This window comes from Phalacrocorax carbo, chromosome 1, assembly GCF_963921805.1.
Source record: "Phalacrocorax carbo chromosome 1, bPhaCar2.1, whole genome shotgun sequence".
NCBI lineage: Eukaryota > Metazoa > Chordata > Aves > Suliformes > Phalacrocoracidae > Phalacrocorax > Phalacrocorax carbo.
The window spans coordinates 210,272,331-210,288,160 of NC_087513.1; the positions used below are offsets into that span (position 1 = coordinate 210,272,331).

Here is a 15,830-nt window from a genome sequence, read left to right on the forward strand (position 1 = left end):
CTTCTTGACACTAGATAACCCCCATTCCTCCTCCACTTCCAGGGTGGAACCCAGAACCAGGCCAGCGCTCCAGCTTAAGCCTCATCTATACCCAGTAAAACAAAATAAGTGTCTATTGTGTCCTTACACAACACTGATGTTGATACAGCCCACAGTGGCAGTTTCCTCTTTGCAACCACATTATCCACCCATTCATATTCCTGTGTGATCCATCCCAACTGCCAGATGCTTTTCTGCAGTGCTATAGCTTAATTATTCCCTGCTTGTACTCGTGCATTTAATTTTCTTTCCTTTGTCTGTGCTGAATTTCATCTTACTGATTTTTTTCACTGAGTTTTAGTCTTATCCTCCAAAGTGCTTGCCACCTTGCTCAGCCTTGAGTTATTCACAAACTTTATAAAAGTATTGCCCAATTAATCATTCAAGTAATTCATGAAAATAACAAGTAGTCCCAAATAGGGACACAGCCGAGGAAATATACTTGCAGGATTTCTGTTACCCTCCTAGTTTAACAGTGCCATTTTCAATGACTGAGTATGGTTGCCTGAGTGTGGTTGTGCATGTGCTCTCTAGTGATTCCCGCTGGACTCTATTTCCATCAGCTGCTACTGACAATGTCCCATGGAGCCAGAATAGAAATCAAGATGCAATGCAATTATTGATATGCAGCTCATGAAAGAAGGAAATAAGATTGATTTGCTTTTGATGGACATACATTGGCTGCCTCTTAGGACCTTTTCACTGTCTTAGTTATACTTCAGTTGCTTAACTGTTCCCTGGATCCCAGTGTTTTTCTGAGTACTGAAATTAGGTTGCCTGGTGATAGCATGAAGTTGGTGCCTTCTCTTTCCTTCTTTAAGTGTTATGTTTGCCCGTCTCCAGTCCCGTGGGTCCTTGCCTATCCTCTTACAGACCTGCAAGTAAATGAAGGGCTGACAAAGAGGCACACACCGCAGATCTGACACAGGTTTACCCTCTGTTTTGCCCTTTGTGACCAGAGTGTACACCCCAAGAGCACCCAAGGCTAGATGGGACAAGCCATGTCGCATGAGTCTTTGGTGAACTTGCTGCACAGGTTGGAACAAGTACACTGAGCACTTGAGCACTGGTAGGGGGTGCATCATGGTCCAGCATGTGAGCCCATGTGTCCCAGTGTGAAATGTTCAAAGGCAGCTTTGTTCCTTGAGATGGTGGGGTACGGCAGGTGGCAGGCAAGGAGAGCAAGTCTCCACTGTTCCCACTTCCTCTCATTGTTACTGGTTTTAGAGGACAAGCAAAATGTAGACTCAAGACTTGTGCTGTGCCACTTGAGACTGTACCCTGAAAATAAAATGCTTGAAGGAGTTTATACTTACATCAGAGGCTCCCATGATTTAGGCTTAATGAAGATAGCGATGGGATAGAGTTGTGCAACTTGTAGTCGTTTGATAGCATTTCCTGACACATCAAGTATACAGTGCTTGCCCTGTTGGAAACAGATGAGGATGCGTTTATTTTTGCAGAGCTTACTGCGGATCAGCCAAAAGGGGGGAAGCAATTCTGCAACGCGGTGCCCTGGAACGGTGCCATTACTGGTGCACCAGGGAAGGGCGACCCCAGGGCATGTGCTCCGCTCCTCTGCGTTCTTTCCATTGCTTTGGTGCTCATATAAAATATACTCTGGGGATATAGGAACAAACTTGTTTTTGACTTTTACTGGGATGAACTTTGGTAGGGGGAGAGGATTTTCTTCAGAGATGAGGAAAATCAGTTCATAAAAGTAACAGGAAGTCTACGTTCTTACTGGTTAATTCAGTTCTTGTTTGTGTCAGAGACTCCCTGTGTTACCTGAGGCAAGTCGTTTAATCTTTCTGTGCTTCATTCTTTCGCCTCTGTGAAAGTGAGATAAGTTTATTTACCCATCTTACAGAGGGAAGCGAATGCTTTTTGGGGGCATACTTGAGGCACTGTGTTAGATCTCTGGATCGATGGCACTGCTTCCAGGTACAGAAAGTGCCAACGATGTTGTCATTCAAAGTCAGAGACTCCACTTGTGGAGTCATTATAAAGCCTATAAATATTAGGATGCCTTTTTGCAGACATTTTGTATTTTTGGCAGAAGAATCATGTCTGAGATACAATGTAGAAACAAAACAGATCATATTGCATGGTCAATAAAACTAGTGCTAACCTACCCTTTCTGCCACGAATCTCACGGACTGGACACTAGTTCCATATAAATTATCATTGTACTGCCCGGCTTCTATAAATTTGTGCTCTTGGATATCTTTTTCCATTTGTTCTCTTGAAATGACAAAATGATAATCTCTCCCATCCACTTCATAGTCACGCTTTGGCCGTGTGGTATCTGCATGAAACAAAAGACAGAAGATCAAGAAGTCTGTAAAAACATTTCATGCAAAAAATGCTGCAGTTCAGGTTTGCTCAGCAGACAGTGTTGGGTCTGCTGTAAGCAGAGGTGCTCCACATCTGGGAGCAGATCTTTGGCTACTAGGTGTTGTTTTCAATGGAGTTATAACAAAAAAGCTGTCTTTTAAAAGTAATACCTTCTGATGTTTATCTCTAATCAGTACTTACAGGCTAATACAAAAATTAGGATTTACCAGAATTCCACTTTTTTTCAGCAGGGTCAGACACAAACCCCAAATACAAAATGCATTCAGATTGTAAATTCTATTACAGTGATAAAATAAACTTCAATCTCATCAATTTAAGTCATCCTTAATTGTAAGGCTGATTCTGATCTAATTCCTAGCAGTTTTAAGCTGGTGTATTTGCAGATACAACAGTTTAAAATGAAGTAAGACTGTACTCAGCATCTGAAATAAACACTCCAAGATATAAACACTCTGCTTAATTTGGGGTCCAATATTGCTTTCAGATTTGATGGTCTAGATCTTGCACAAATCACAGATTACTCTGTATATTTATTGATGGATGCTGTGCGATTAAGTTGAAACATTTTACATTTTACCAGTATTTCAAAATTTTATCTCATTTAGGAAACCACAGATTAATTGATGAGTAAACTGAATTTCAGGCTAGAAGAAGAAGTAAGGAGAGGCTGCTTCTTTAAATAAAATGATACAGCTTTTGAGAAATTCTGTTCAGACCTTTACAATCTTTTTTTGTTTGTCCCTTTCCGCTTTTTTGTCCAATGGAAAAATGGCTTTTGAGGAACTCAGCTACTTATAGTTCACAGGTGCTGCTTTCACAGCAATTTTCTTAATGTGTGGCACCAAGGGATACAACTCACTCAGCTGCAGAACAAGGGGTAAAGTCATACTTACGTGGTACGCACGACCCAAACTTATCAGGGAATTCAGATATCAAATCATCGTTGATCCGATCTTTCATAGGACCCAGAATAATAACCGGCCTGGTGTAATTAACTGAACAACAAAAAGAAAGGCACGTTTTGATGATCTTACTGGTAATAACAGTAAATCTTCCCACAGATGCACTAACCAGAGTGGTTGCCCTTATAAATGATGTGAGAACTTAGGTGTACATTTTATTGATTAATAATTTATTTATTGACATGGATAAGGAGAAGGGAACAAGTACCACTCATTTGGCAGAGCTCGGTAAGGGTGCATGTACACGTAGTCAGATGACTATGTGGAAGCATATATATTTGCTATTGCTCCACAATGTCACTCCCAAATGCTTGCAGATGGACTCTCTCATGAAGCATGGAAAGGAGATTGTAGGATTTTTTCCTCCTCAGTTACATGAGTGCATCCGCTGTTAAATCAGGTGGGTGTGCTTCCATTTTTGCTTTGCCTTCCTGTAGGCTCATCTGCCCTCGTTAGAGGCACATATCACATGGGAAGGAAAATAATAGTCTTCCCATGTAATAATGTTGCAGTAAATCTAGAAAATAGGCTTCACTATTTTGTAGACTGATTAATGTATTTATTGGTAAAGGCCATGAGAGCATACTGGGGAGAGTCCTGAGAATGTTAGGAAGCGGGGGCTAGCGAGGGAGACTCTTAGATAATTTCTTTTGTGTGCAGTAGACCAAGTGGCCAAGAAAAAAGAGCCACAGAGAAGCTGGTGCTGGCACAGCAAGGCTTACTGCTCTGCTGGCCCCCAAAATGTGAAAGGAAATATGTAAGGAACAGGGACAGAAAAGCAGATGAAACTTACTTTCCTGTCGTGTGACAGGTTCATAAGAAAGGATGCAGTCTTCTTGGCCTCCTGATGAGAGAAGAAAGAGAAGAGATTGAGACTGACAAACAACACATCTTGGCTGATAAAATGCTTCACACAGAGACAGTTCAGGTTTGACACTTCTCTCTGGTAATGCTCTCACCTGAACCATTCCAAAGTCCTTCATAACTTCAAAGTATGGAGATCACTTTTTCCTTCCCTTCCCTCCCCTGCCACATGTTTCAATTATCTTTGCTGAAATTGGGCTTTTTCAATGATAGGCAAAAAGGATTCATTTACTGATTTGACAGCAAGGCTGTTTACAAGGATAGTGCGGAAATTTAAGATGCAGTTCTTTTGCTTGTCTGATTGCTAAGGCCCTAACATGCTGCTGCAGGGCAAATCCACAGGGTACCTAAACAGAACAATTTTTGATCTCCAAATATATACATTTTGGTTGATCGTCCTTCTGTGCATAACCTCCATGGCCTTATTCACAGCCTGACAACTAGCTACGAGCTATTTGTTGACCCTTACCCTCACCCTGAACACAAGTCTCACAGTATCATATTTTACACACTTATCCTCCCTCCGCTCTTGTTAGGACAGTGCTGTTTCCTCATGGTGACATTTAGGGAACTAAACCAGAGAAATTTGCCAGGAGAAAGAAGTGGCGCTGTGTGGACCATGACCTGGGTGCAGGTGTACAGCCCCAATGCATCACTGTCCTCTCCTCTTTGAGAGTGCAAGAGGAGAGGGGGGAGGAGTCTTCAACCTACTGCATGAATAATTCCTGGACATTTCTCTTTCTGGGACACTGTCACATACTTGGTACCACATAAGGGCTCTGGCAGGTTCTAAATATGACTTAGGCTTAGCAGGGTTTAAAATTTTGATTTTATTTTTACTAAGTTCAGGGCTTATCTCTGAGAAGATACACAGATGGGATTGTGTAACTAATATAGGTCCTACAGAAGGAGGAGTGTCATAAGGGGTACCAGGGTTTTACAAAATAGACAGGGTTGCCTTTATTTCATCTGCTTGCACGTGTGTGAGTCTGTGTTACATTATTCTGGTGGGCTCCTGACAAACCAAAGTGTGCACACACAGGGGAAGAGTGCTGCCTGACTCCTGATGGATGACATAGGTAGGATTTAGAGGGGGCTACACCTCACCCTGAAGCAGTCTGACTGCTATCTGAGCCACTCGTGAGGCTCCATTAACTATATTAACAAGTCTTGTATTGGATGCAATGCCTAGCTCCCAAGAAGGTACAAAACTCTTTGTGGTTTAGTCTTAAGCTGACTCCCACCCCATGAATCTAATATGTTGATAGATGTTTTTTGTGATATATTATCTAGGCAGCTGTGAGAAATGTGTAAGAAAGCTTTTAAAGTAAAAATAAGGTTGTAATTAAAGTAAATGACAGAAAAAGCAAATAAAAAATGTACTGACATGTTAGGAGAGAGGGCGAACAGACAGGACCAACTCCAACCTAGCAATGGTGCTGAAGCAGCAAAGGAGAAAGCATTATTTTTAATAAAGGAAGAGATTAGGCAGCATTTGAGGACAAGGCAACATGACATATGAGGAGTGTGGATAATGGATTTTGTTCTATATTTGCAAATGTTTGATATTGTAATAATTTGCTTAACTTTGGTGTTTTGCAAAGTTAAAAACCTAGAGCTATTGTTACACTAAGTTTTGTGCATCAGATGTATTATTTTCCCTTAAGTTTCTCTGGAAATTGTAGGGGTGATATAAAACTCAGGATGTCCCATTCCCCCGGAGATGAAAGGAGTCACTCTCCAGGCTGGATGAGGATGCACCTGCACTGCCTGCACTCCAGGGCCCAGGAGCCAAAGCTATGTTTTTTCAACAGCCTGAGAAAGTCAGTCGGCGTGGGTGATGAGTCCATCATGTACTAAACATGTGGAGGGGAGCCAATTTGTACAAATACAATCTTAAATGTGAAAATACTTATTTCAATGGCATACAGATCCATAGAAGAGGATTTGTTTCAGCTAATTTCAGAAATCTGTATCAGGAGTGCTTATATCTGAGCTAGTCCCTAGGTACCCTTTGGAGTCAATGGGTGCCTATAAACAGGCAAGTACTTATTCTAAGACATGAGTCATCTGACCTATTTGAGCTGTCTTCTTTGGGATGAGAGAAAGAGTCAGAAGGGTGTATTTGTCTCCATCGTCCCATCATGGCATTTGAACAGCAAGGTCAGATGCAGACATCTGCATTTAAACAGTAGAATCCCATGGGAGTGACAGTGGCAAGAGCAACTGAAGGAAAATAGCCAATAACTCTGGCACTATTGTTTAAAAATTTTTCTGCAGGCTACTATTTGGCTTTGGCACAGAATTATAACCAGCACAAATAAGTCATCACTGATTTTACCTTCTTTTTTTGCCCAGTCCCTGGCAGACATGTCCACATGCTAGACCTGTTTTATCAGTAGGGCATGGGCTGTCATGCTATCAGTAGGGCATGGGCTACGGAGACAAACAAGGCTGTCATTTCACAGATGTCTTGTGAAACTGTGGCCAGACTGAAGGCAAAGAAAAAACTCCAGCCCACTCAAATTGTGCTGAAGCTTAAGCCATTGGAAAGGGTTGCAGCAAGTAAGGAGAAAATTTGAGGCTGACTGATACACAGGGACCTAAAGATAAGTATCTTCTGAGTGAAGGCTCTTCAGGGCAGACTTTCAGACTCAATGTGGACTTTGAGTGTGGGGGAAAGCTTCCACTACTTTTCTTTTCTGGAAAAAGGGCTCAAGTTTTGTGCGAATAAAATCCTTCCAAGTACTGTCCAGACAAAACCCTGTAAGTCCTCAGAGGCTAATATGGATGTTGACTGTACCAGATGGTATTCTTTAATGATCTCTATTCAGTCACTACTGCACAGTTTTAAAGTACTCCATAAAGTATTAAGTATAATGAAGAGCTCTAGAGTCAATCAATAATTGGATTGCTGTAACCTTGTGGTGGCTTTGAGGTGTGAGACACAGTGTGAAATTCAGCAGGACTTGGGGTCTTATTTATCGTTTGACTAAGCCTCATTTACCACCCACATTAATGGCTTAATTAGCTCAAGGTGGCTGTATTGGTCTAGAAAATATTTGTGAAATTTAACAGGCAAAACAAAAAGAAAAAAGAAAAAGCCCTTTCTGTAGGATTTTGACATGATCTCTTGTTCTTCAGTAAAATTCCACAAAGTCAGAAAGAGAAGAAAAAAAAAGAAGAAAAAGAAAGAGAAGAAAGAAAAAGGAAGCTTTCCTAAATCTGATATTCTTATGAGTAAGGCTACTGGAGGGCTTTCATTTCCCCCGGACCACTATGGCTCTGCTTCCCTTTGTTCTTGGTTTGTCTGTTGGTGAGTTCTCATGCTCAGAAAAAGAAAAATAACCTGGAATTTGTTAATAACTTTCAGCTTCTATAAACTGGGCTGAGAGGTTTTGTGTGGTTGGATGACTTTCATAAGGACTATTAATTTCAACTTTTTAAAGGATTATGTGGTGTTTCAGAGGAGTAGCCCTAAAACGGATTTAAGGTGTTGCCTCTGTTTTCCGTGTCTGGTTAGATGGCAGAGAGTCTGTGAAAGACTCAAAATCATGGTTTCAGTGTAGACCTGGCATATGTCAGGCATTTTTCACGTAACCCATAAAAAGGCCCCATTTCCTACTGTCTTCCCAGAGCATCCAGAGCTTCCACAGTGCTGGTGTAACTGCACCCAGCTAGGGCAGGAGAGCTTTTGTGAGCTGCTGGGGTGCAGCCACCATGTAACCAAACGCTGTCCCTCATCCAGCACCTTATGCTGTGGGAATCCATCCTATTAATGGCTGTGAGTGAAAAAGCCTGGATCTAAGGCAGTGAATAATAAAGTAGTACTTATGAAGAGAGCTAAAAATTATTTATGACTTCAGAAGAATCAAAGGGAATTTTTGTGTTCATTAAAATTACTGGTGGTGGTTACCATCAATACGCATATGAAATACCTGTAGATGAGACTAATTAATTTTATTTGTGAGCCCTCCCCTGAATTTTGTTGCTTAGCTGGATCTAGAATCAAACAAGGCTATTTTTCTGTCACCGTCCATTTTGATTTTGGGCTGATGTATGGATTACCTGAGTTGGACTTGCAAGATCTTGGAGAAATCATTTTGTTTCATCTGCACAGTCAATATCCTAACCTCTGTTTGGTTCAAAGTCCCTTTCCTGGACCTCTGTTTATGTAAGTAAACACATGACTTTTGGAAATATGTTGGTAGCTATGAAAGGCTGGAAATCCAATATATAAACATATCATCAGTAGCCTGAGAATGAATTTATGACTGAAAAGGCATCTATTGGCACTTTATATTTAAGATCAATATAGCTTGTGAGGGCAGAAAATGAGACTTCAATACTTACGCCAATCTGAGTGTGTCTGAATAATATAGTGCTCCTTGGGGAGTGAAAGAGCCAATGTAAGTGTCCTAATTAATCAGTGGCCTAACATCATAATTGGGACTCCTTTAACCTTGTTCTGAGTCTTCAAATCTCATTACAAGACTGACATGCTGACAGAGGGTAAAAATTTTTGTTTCTAACTATTTTCCTTATTTTTAAACTTTTAGTCATGTATTGCCTCTCTAGGTAATTGGTGCAATCACAACCAGTTATGCAATTAGGCTAAATAGATGTAGTAATGTGTGTGTAATTTTGATGACAGCTGCAAAAACCTTTACTGAACTATGTGTAAGAGCATTACCACACATACGCAGTAGAGACTTGAAATTCGTGGCCATTATGAAAATCATGTCTCACAGAATAAGAACTGATGAGTCCATGGTAAAAAATATGTTCTAACAAGCTTGGTTTGAAAAAGAAATCAGAGCATTTTAAGTTACAGAGCTCAAAATAAACTTCAGATCATGGTTTGATTAGCTGGTTCAGGACAGTTTGAAGTTGGCTGTATGTATCTTTCTCACAACAAGAACAACTTTCTGCTAGACCGGGACTTTATATAGCACTAAGCAAACTTGGTTTTACAGCTGAGAACAGGGGCAAATCAACTAACATGGTTATAGGCTTCATATTAGCATTGCCACTATGCCATAGTAGCTGTGTGGCAGCTCAGCCCGCTTTAGATCAGGCCAACATTTGTTCCTGGCTCAAAAAAACTTTTTAATTTCTTATAAAGGGCCAAATTCTGAAGTCTAATGTGTTTGTGGTTCCCCCTGAAGTTAATGGAGCTGACGGTTATTTGTCAGGATAAAGAAAATCCCACTGTTAGCTCCAGCAAAAGTTCATTACAAACCCAGTGTTGAGAGCACTGGTAGAAGAAATCAGGTTTACTACCTGAAACAGCCTTGTTGCTAAGAAGTGGTCAAAGAATTTTCTCTTGAGGCCACATCAGAGGACTTTCAATCATATTATTTTTTCTGTAGAAAAGTTGATTTTTTAACCTCCAAGCCCAAGACATGAGCAATGCTTCAGCCAGATACTCAAATTTTTAAGCTATATATTTTCATAAATAAATATGAATGCATCAGAACATCTTCTAGAAAAAGCTCAGTCAGTTTGTAACCCCTGTGTTAATCACTCTCCAGGGCACAGCCTGGACAGCTCTCAGAAACCTTCAACATCGCTTTGGGTAGGTGTACCCCTGATTTGGAATGGTTCTAGGAATGATCAAGTAGTACAGATTTCAACACTAGCTACTTTTCACTAAAATGCTCATCATGAGAAGCAAAAGTTAGAGAAACATGTTAAAGCAATTGCCCAGAGACTCACTAGTAAAAATGCAGGACACCGCACTCTGGACTCCAACTGGCCTGTTTTCATAGGGGCAAATATGAATGTCTGCAGGAGAACATGTGGCATTTGCCAGTCATTTCTTACCCACACACTTTTTGTGTTGGCCAAGGTGTGAATTGCTGATTTCTCACAATTCAGAAAGCAGTGGGGCAGGCAACCCCTTTCTTCCTTCTCATTTGCTTGGGAAACAGAAGAGAAAAGGGGCACTGGGACAGGGTCGCAATCCCATGGAAAACCCTTGAGCTCTCCAGCAGTTTTCTATTTGCTGCCCATGAATTTTTCTGCTTCAATTTTTTTTTTCCTCTTAGTATGCCCCATTTCACCAATGCACAGACTGAGGGCTAGCTGAGTTTGCAAGTCAACACACATGGTGTCCTCGTAAATTAACTTGTAGTGTCTCACCTTGAACACACAAATTCTCCTCAAAATGGCACTACACCACACTGAGGAACAGCTTTGCAACATGGCTGGCTCCAAATGGAGTTAAACCAAACTTGGTTCTGTGGCAGCGACTGACGTTGGGCCCCATGCCCAGCTACCCAGATGCAGACATGAACAGAAATAACAACTGCATGCTCTCTTATTCTACAGGAATGAGCTTTACCCTGAGCACCTATTATTTTTTTCCTTTCATTAGGAATAAGTAAATTAGAAGGCAGTGAGGAATATGTCTTTCAGATATGTTCACAGACTAGGTCTGATAATGACCCTTCTCCCATGAGGGATATAGATAGGCTTCCATGTGCAGGGTCCTCTCTCAATAGTCCCACAAGGTCAGAACTGCAGTGAAATAAGACAACTTCTTCCTGACAGACCTCACGTCTCTTATCTCCATGCCCTCACAATTTGTTGACTGCTTTCTCTGACCACCCAACTCTTGCTTTCCTCTGTCTGATTCTTCTCTGTCCCTGAGTCATCATTTTTCTAGGGGACATTTGCTGCAGTGAGCTGTGGGATGGGATGTACTGTTGACATAGGGTAGCCTGGAGATCCAGAGAATAACCATCTGGATTCAGGAGCTGTAAGTCCCCACAGGAGATATGCTGATCTACCATGCTGATCTATCATGTTGCCATGGCCGTGTAGTAATTGAATACACAGTTAGGCTAAAGCTGTCATGCCACCATAGCCGTCTGAAACAGTAATTTCCAAAAGCTGGTCACCAAAGTTGCTGGCTGCCTAAGGTCATGCCTTCAAATGTCACGCCAGCACACACCGATGAATCGTTAGCAAATGGAATTAGGCCCTTTGGGCACCAGCTCCTGGACTTTAAAACCACTTTCATTTGGCATAACCTAAGACTAGGTTTCTCTGCTGCTAAATGGCATATCCCTCCCATGGGCAGCAAAGGAAGCCCTGCCTGCATCTTCTCCACCAGGCAGCAGTTGTTGGACACATCAGTAATGTGTGGGGAGCTCCAGCCAGCTGGGTGTAGGCTGGTTGCTGCTGGGATGAGACAGGAGCTTGCCCAGATGGAAACAACCCTAGAAGGAGAGCACCTGCCATGGGCAGTTGTTTCCTTCTAAGCATCTATTTTCCAACTAACTACCCAAACCATTTCTATCCCCTTTCTTGCACCTTAAAATGTATGCTTTGTTTCAAGCTATTGCACAGCCAATGAAGAATATCTACCTGGTGTGTCTTTTGATGAAGTTTGGAAACCAGCTTTTGTGAACCTGCTCAATTGTGAACCTGATGCAACTGGGCATCCCTGTTAATTCTCCTGTTTGGGACAGTACATCAAGCATGGGATGTTATCAGCCACCAGCCTAGATTCTCCTCTGGGCTTTTACCCTGACCTCATGCAGAAATAAACACACCTGGAGGACATTTGAATCATTCAAACTTTTGAAAATTTAACCTATTGACTAATTTCTGATTGTAAAGTCAGTCTGGGGAAAGAGCATCTTATATTTCAAACGCAAAGTTCTCCTCTCCTCCTCAGTAGAGGACACATTAAAAGAAAAGTGGTTCAGAGCTGGATCTTGGCAGTTCAAGAGTGCCTACTATTTTCTTGTGACTCTGGCAATTGCTTTCCAAGGAAACCTTTGCAATACAAGAGAATACAAACTAATTTACCATATCTGAATTGCATAAGATTAGCTGTTTTACAGAAACAAACCAGTATTTATTAACAGAGCTCAACTGCTATACACTATATCAAGGCTAGTAAATACAAGGTATGATACCAATGATTACCTGAATGTATGCGGGTGCTTAGCACAAGTGCTGAGTGACTGGTGGAAAACTTGATTTGCTAAGCAAATGGCTTGAAAAAATTAAACAACTGGGTCATTTAGTAAGCAATCTATCATTTTAATTACCTTTAATTACATTTCCAGTCATTTATTTAATGCCCCGGGTTTTTGCTTTTCAACACTTCCAGAAAAAGTTATACTGCTTAAATTGTTGGGTGTTATTAATAATTACCCAGAACATACAATCTGTCTCTTGGGTATGTGACCACATGGAGTCTGTAATTCCAACCAAATCAGGTTGCAGAGTTGGAACGTCTGCTCACAGGCAATCAGTGACATTCAGTGGCAGTGCCTAAGGGGTGAAGGTCTATCTTACCTTTTTTTTTTTGAGACTTCAACATGCATTAGGAAATCTGTACTGCCAAAGTTGAGGGCTTAACAAAATTTTGGGGACTGTTTCTTGGCCCTTCATGCGGGCATAAAGAAATGCAGGTAGAAACTGTGGCCTTGTAAAGAGGATGCCTTTTGTAGATTTGACTACAGCTATGGAGTAATTTTAATCTTAAAAGATCATCAAGAAACTGTCCCCTCCCTGCTGAAATAATCTTCTTGCCACTAAACCAAATAATCCTGACTTTCACAGGCTACCCAAAGCCAGGTTTGGTTTTATGTCCCAGAATACATCCCAAACAACAACTTTCCTCCCTTTTCTTATAAAGGTTGCTAGTTTTCTTTTATAGCTTTGTACTCAAGAGGTGGTTGTAAATTTGAATTCCAAGCCATTTGCCCCAACTGTCTTTTTAACATTAACAAAAGAGCAGCAAGGAGAGAAACAAAATAAAAGAAAAACAGAACAAGCAATGCAAAGTAAAAGGACTATAATGAAAGCAGTAACTTACTGTAGCTACTTTCACTATCGCTGGCATTAGAAGAAACATGTTCTGCAAGAACAGTACAGCAAATTAAAGAACATAACCAAGCACCACAGAGCTGCAGAAACTTAAAAGATCTGCCACAGTCATGCAAAGGTAGTTGTGCAGCGAGGAAATAAAAGCTATGCAGTGACATCACCTGAAAAATCTTAGATAATTTATACAGATAAACGAAAGCTTTCTCTCTTGTGGCATTTCAGACACTACATATTAGCTAGTGATATGTGCCATGGCAAAGCCATGTCTTTCCTTGATGAGGCAGTTAATGACATTTCAGATAATTTCAAAGTATATTATGGTCCACTTGCATCTCACTGGACGTCTTGAGTGATTTCATGAAACCTGAGCGTCTGCTCATATTATTCTGCACTATCAGTAACGAGCATCATTAATGCATTGGAACTATTCCTGCTAAACTAACCTATGCCTGTCTTTAATCACTATGTGCTATCCCAAAGGATTAACAAATTATCATGAAAATAGTTTTGATATAAAATACTGTAACTGTATCTATTTTACCCTATCAAAAAAAAAAAAAAAAAAAAAGAGAAGACAAAGCCAATGGAAAAACTAAGAAAAAAATGGAAGAAATATTTTTTTCAGACATTGTTTAGCCTCAGGATTTGAGCTACATTATGAAAAATTTTACCAGACCAGTCTGGGTGGGTGAATAGGGATATAAGAACTATCATGATGGGTCAGACTTGTGGTTTGGCAAGTCTGGTTCCTGTTTCTATTATCATATTATTTAAAGGAAGATGCAATCTATATCATGTGAAGGTGCTGTTCCCGAACTGCAGTCAGCAGAATGTTTACGGTCAGTCAGACTATGCTATATGGTCTCCAGGAGGTTTGCAGAACCACATTAAATGGCAGTTTTAATAGTATCTCTGGTAGAAATGCTGATTACTTTGCACCTGAAAGATCATTTGACAGTGGAAACTTTTCAGCTGGTCCAGGACATTTAGAGGCCAATAGCATCATGGCTATACAGTGGGGAGCCACCCTGTGTTAATGAGAACGAGACACGGTGGTTAAATGGACAGCCAGTACAAATAAGTCACCTCCTCACAAACACCAGGAGCCAAAACTGGTCCAGCATTTGTCATTAAACCAGTGGGCAGATTAAGGCTGTGGGTGACCCACAACACTCAGCTGCAGCTGCCTCTAAACATTCCCAGTGAAAGAAGGAACTCGTAAAAGCCGAGAATCCCCTGGGATGAACCCAGAGTAGACCATGCATGGATGTCAGGAAGGATGAATATGGGAACGGTGCCAAGACCACATCTTCTCTGCGAGGTCCTGTGTTTCCCTCACAACCAGTCTAATGGCTTGGGGATCAGAGTGGGACCAACGGGGTTACTGGAGCAGCAGAAATGAGAGGGGATGATATCTAATAAAAGCAGTAATGGAAAACTTTGACCTTGGGCTTAGTAAGGAGCTTTGAAAAGTTAAACTTACATTTGGAAGAAAACAGTATGTTGACTTTCGGACATTTCATAGCAAGTTAACAAAGGTTGTCTCAAACTAATATGCTATACAGGACCCTGAAGAATTTTATTAAACAAGGACAAATATCCTTCATAGTAAGAATGGTCATTAAAAAGCATATCTGAGTTGAGTGAAATTTGGATGGGCGGGAATATCTAGAAGTGTGTCAGTAACTGAAAGCTAGGTGCAATATTAATTGAGAAACTAGAGCCTCTATAATACCTCTGTGCTACTTTTTCCTTAGCAATTTGCAGAATTCAGTTATCGCCTTCCAAATGGTTGGATGTTACGGAGATTTGTCTTTGTAAGGACACAGATATTCAGGAGGGCTATCAGATCAGAAGTATTCTACTCCTCTTTAGACAGGGAAGGATCTGCATTTCTTGCTAATAAGCCATTATAACACTTTACTTAAAGTAGCAGAATGGTTAAAATTCAGGTGGCAGCAGCATTTGCTGTCTATCACTGACAAAACTAGTCTTGCAGAACTGTTCTTGTTTGTACAAGAGATGAAGCTTTCATCTTTAAATTGCGGGCTACTCTATGGCTTAAAGTTAAACCATTAAAATGTCCCTTCAACAAATCAGTCAGAAATGAATAAGCTCTAAAATTGTGTGCATGGATGTGCATTCCTGCAATTAAAAAGCACAAACAAAACAGTAGGCGATGCAGTGTTAACATTCACACACATTTTGCCCCAAGTACTTGGAGCTTAAGAAAAAGAATAACTGAGAAAGAAGCAGCCAAACACATGCAAGTGGCATCTTCTTTAGATTATGTAGACCTGGATACAGAATATAATCTATCTATTTATATAGAAATCAGCTGCAGATATTTCACTCTATACAATTTTTCTGGTCTAACTTTTGAGAAAGAAAAATTGTTTCTGGCACGTTGTACATTCTGCAATGCCAAGTCTTGAGAAAGGATTGGTGCATCAGAAACAGAACTTGATTAAGGCTGCATGACAGAGAATAGGTTGCTAGTGGTGAAATGGGTCCAAAATTAGCTTTGGAGAAGGCATGGTCTTCTCTAACCTGAAAATGACTTTTTCCATTAATAACAAATAGTAATCTAAATTCCAGCAAAGTAACAAACAGTCCCATGCAAAAAGCTGAAAATGCAGAAGCAACAGCATAAAATAATTTTCTATTGATCTCCTCAGGATGTGATCAAGTTAAAATGTTTAACTTTCCCTTGAGATGGAGAGGAAGGGATTGTTGCTGAAAAGAACAGTCTAGGCA

At 40.7% G+C, this 15,830-nt stretch overlaps 1 protein-coding gene across 15 annotated transcripts in view; it reads right to left on the reverse strand.

Annotated features, from left to right (window-relative positions):
• Window positions 1-15,830, reverse strand: part of DLG2 (discs large MAGUK scaffold protein 2) — an 883,409-nt gene that overhangs the window by 10,590 nt on the left and 856,989 nt on the right. For 14 of the 15 annotated variants that reach the window (XM_064441431.1, XM_064441436.1, XM_064441434.1 and 11 more), the window contains 4 exons: window positions 4,153-4,203; window positions 3,291-3,392; window positions 2,175-2,347; window positions 1,356-1,465 (listed from right to left, as the gene is read on the reverse strand). In XM_064441431.1, coding sequence (XP_064297501.1) covers window positions 1,356-1,465; window positions 2,175-2,347; window positions 3,291-3,392; window positions 4,153-4,203 — 436 coding nt within the window. Of the gene's footprint in view, window positions 1-1,355; window positions 1,466-2,174; window positions 2,348-3,290; window positions 3,393-4,152; window positions 4,204-13,062; window positions 13,105-15,830 lie in introns of all 15 variants that reach the window. The other variant, XM_064441430.1, reaches the window with a different exon arrangement.